The sequence below is a fragment of the Palaemon carinicauda genome, chromosome 1, assembly GCF_036898095.1.
Source record: "Palaemon carinicauda isolate YSFRI2023 chromosome 1, ASM3689809v2, whole genome shotgun sequence".
Classification (NCBI taxonomy): Eukaryota; Metazoa; Arthropoda; class Malacostraca; order Decapoda; family Palaemonidae; genus Palaemon; species Palaemon carinicauda.
In genome coordinates this window covers 331,051,106-331,053,046 of record NC_090725.1, presented here as the reverse complement: position 1 = coordinate 331,053,046, position 1,941 = coordinate 331,051,106, and the positions used below count along the sequence as shown (strand labels likewise).

Sequence of the window (1,941 nt, the reverse complement as noted above, 5' to 3'; positions counted from 1 at the left end):
CAGAGTCATATCCTTCAACAACGTTTTTCAACCTGGTGTTTACATCTGTATATTTTTTGTTCTTTCTCCCAACGTCCTTTCCCTGGAAAACTTGCTCTAGTACCATTTCAGTACTTGCTTGTTCAGAACGGAGTTTTCGAAGAAGCTTTTCTTCCGTTGGGTGGATAATTGTCATCCTCCTCTTGAAAGCATTATGCCAGCCCTCAAGCATGTTGTTTGTTCTTGGTAAACCATTTAGTGTTCTCTCATAACATGACCATAATTTAACTTCAAACTTTGGGCGTCTCCTTCGTCCACGCTGAAAAACGCCTAACCATGTAGTCTCAAAGTATTGCAAGAATCCATCTAAAATGTTATCGGTTTCGTCATCCAAACTTGATACCAAAGTGTCAAAACAATCATATACATCATGTGGTGGCACAAATGCAATTGCCTGAAGTTTTTTTATAAGCATTGCATTTTCAGATTTTGAGTACCAAGCTTGCAAACCCAGTCCTTGCACCTTTCGCCATAGGCATTGTCCAAAATGGAAGAAACATCCGCAGATTTCAGCGTTTGGGAAAAATTTCTTTACGCTATTGATAGCGGAAAGCTCGAAGTCTAGTGATACTGAGGCTGGTCGCAAGTTACGACTTTCAAGCCAGCCGAATATGGTGTCATAAGTCTTTTCATTTTTATGGGTTGTTATGCAATACACGAGAGGAAGAGTCTTGTTTTCCTGTATCATGGCATGAATTGTGTAGAGCTGTCTTCCTATTGGAGCGCAATCGAAAGTGCCATCACAAAACCATCTAATTTTTTCTTTAAGAAGTTGGAGATTCCTTGATGTTGAATAAATACTCAATTCTTCACAGCTGTACTGTAAAAAGTTTTCCCCTCTCGTTGTAACAGTTAAATCTTCATCACCGTTTCGAGAATTACGTACTCTCTTCACAGTACGTGAAAGTGATTCCTTTTTCGGTAAAGCTCCGGCTACTTCCCAAGGAATATTTTGAGTACATTTGTTCACTATCGAGGAAGTAATTTCTTCCGACTCACTAGCTTTTTCTTTCAACTCTTCTTTTACTTTGAGCATCTCTTTTCGCATTAAATCTGGAGGATGGCAGTGTTCTTGAGATACTGATATCCCTTCACCATTGCTAACAAGTCTTCCACTGCAAAGTCCCCGTTTCTCGCATCTCCAATATATTTTTTCTTCTTTCTGCTTATCGATCACGTAAATGTATCCATCGTGCACAAGCTTCTTACCTCCTTTATTTGTTTTGATAAACTCCATTTTTGGAAGCCTTATGAAAGTAATAATAAAGACTGACTTCCAAGAAAGGAAATGAAGAAATAAGATTTGAATACACCGTTGGACTTCCAAGAAAGGAAATGGAGAAATAAGATTTGAATACACCGTTATTTAAAAGCAGTTAAACTGGTTCGTTAAACTATATAGCAAAAACGATTTAATAAACTGTTTAGGCTGTTGAATAGGTAATTTAAAGATTTAAAGACTGTCAGGCTAACGTAACGGCATGCTGACAATCATCATTTTTTCTTTCGACATTTTGTCTATTGATATTCAAAGAGTGTCGACATTATGATCGTCGACATTTTGGTTGTCGACATTTTGACCTTCGACATTTTGTCTTTCGACATTTTGTCTGCGTACCATATATATATATATATATATACTGTATATGCATCTATTTGTGTGTACGTGTGTAGGTATATATATACATATTATATATATACATATATATATATATATATATATATACATATATACACACATATATATATATACATATATACATATATATATATATATATATATATATATATATATATATATATATATATATATATATACATATATACATATATACATATATATATATATATATATATATATATATATATATATATATATATATATATATATATATTAGTCAT

General features: G+C 33.7%; 1 protein-coding gene across 1 annotated transcript in view; it reads right to left on the bottom strand.

Annotated features, from left to right (window-relative positions):
* Nucleotides 1-1,276, bottom strand: part of LOC137641000 (uncharacterized) — a 1,320-nt gene extending 44 nt beyond the window's left edge. Inside the window, exon 1 of the mRNA XM_068373453.1 lies at nucleotides 1-1,276. This exon is cut by the window's left edge and continues 44 nt beyond it. Coding sequence (XP_068229554.1) covers nucleotides 1-1,276 — 1,276 coding nt within the window.
* Between the last annotated feature and the right edge of the window lie 665 nt (nucleotides 1,277-1,941).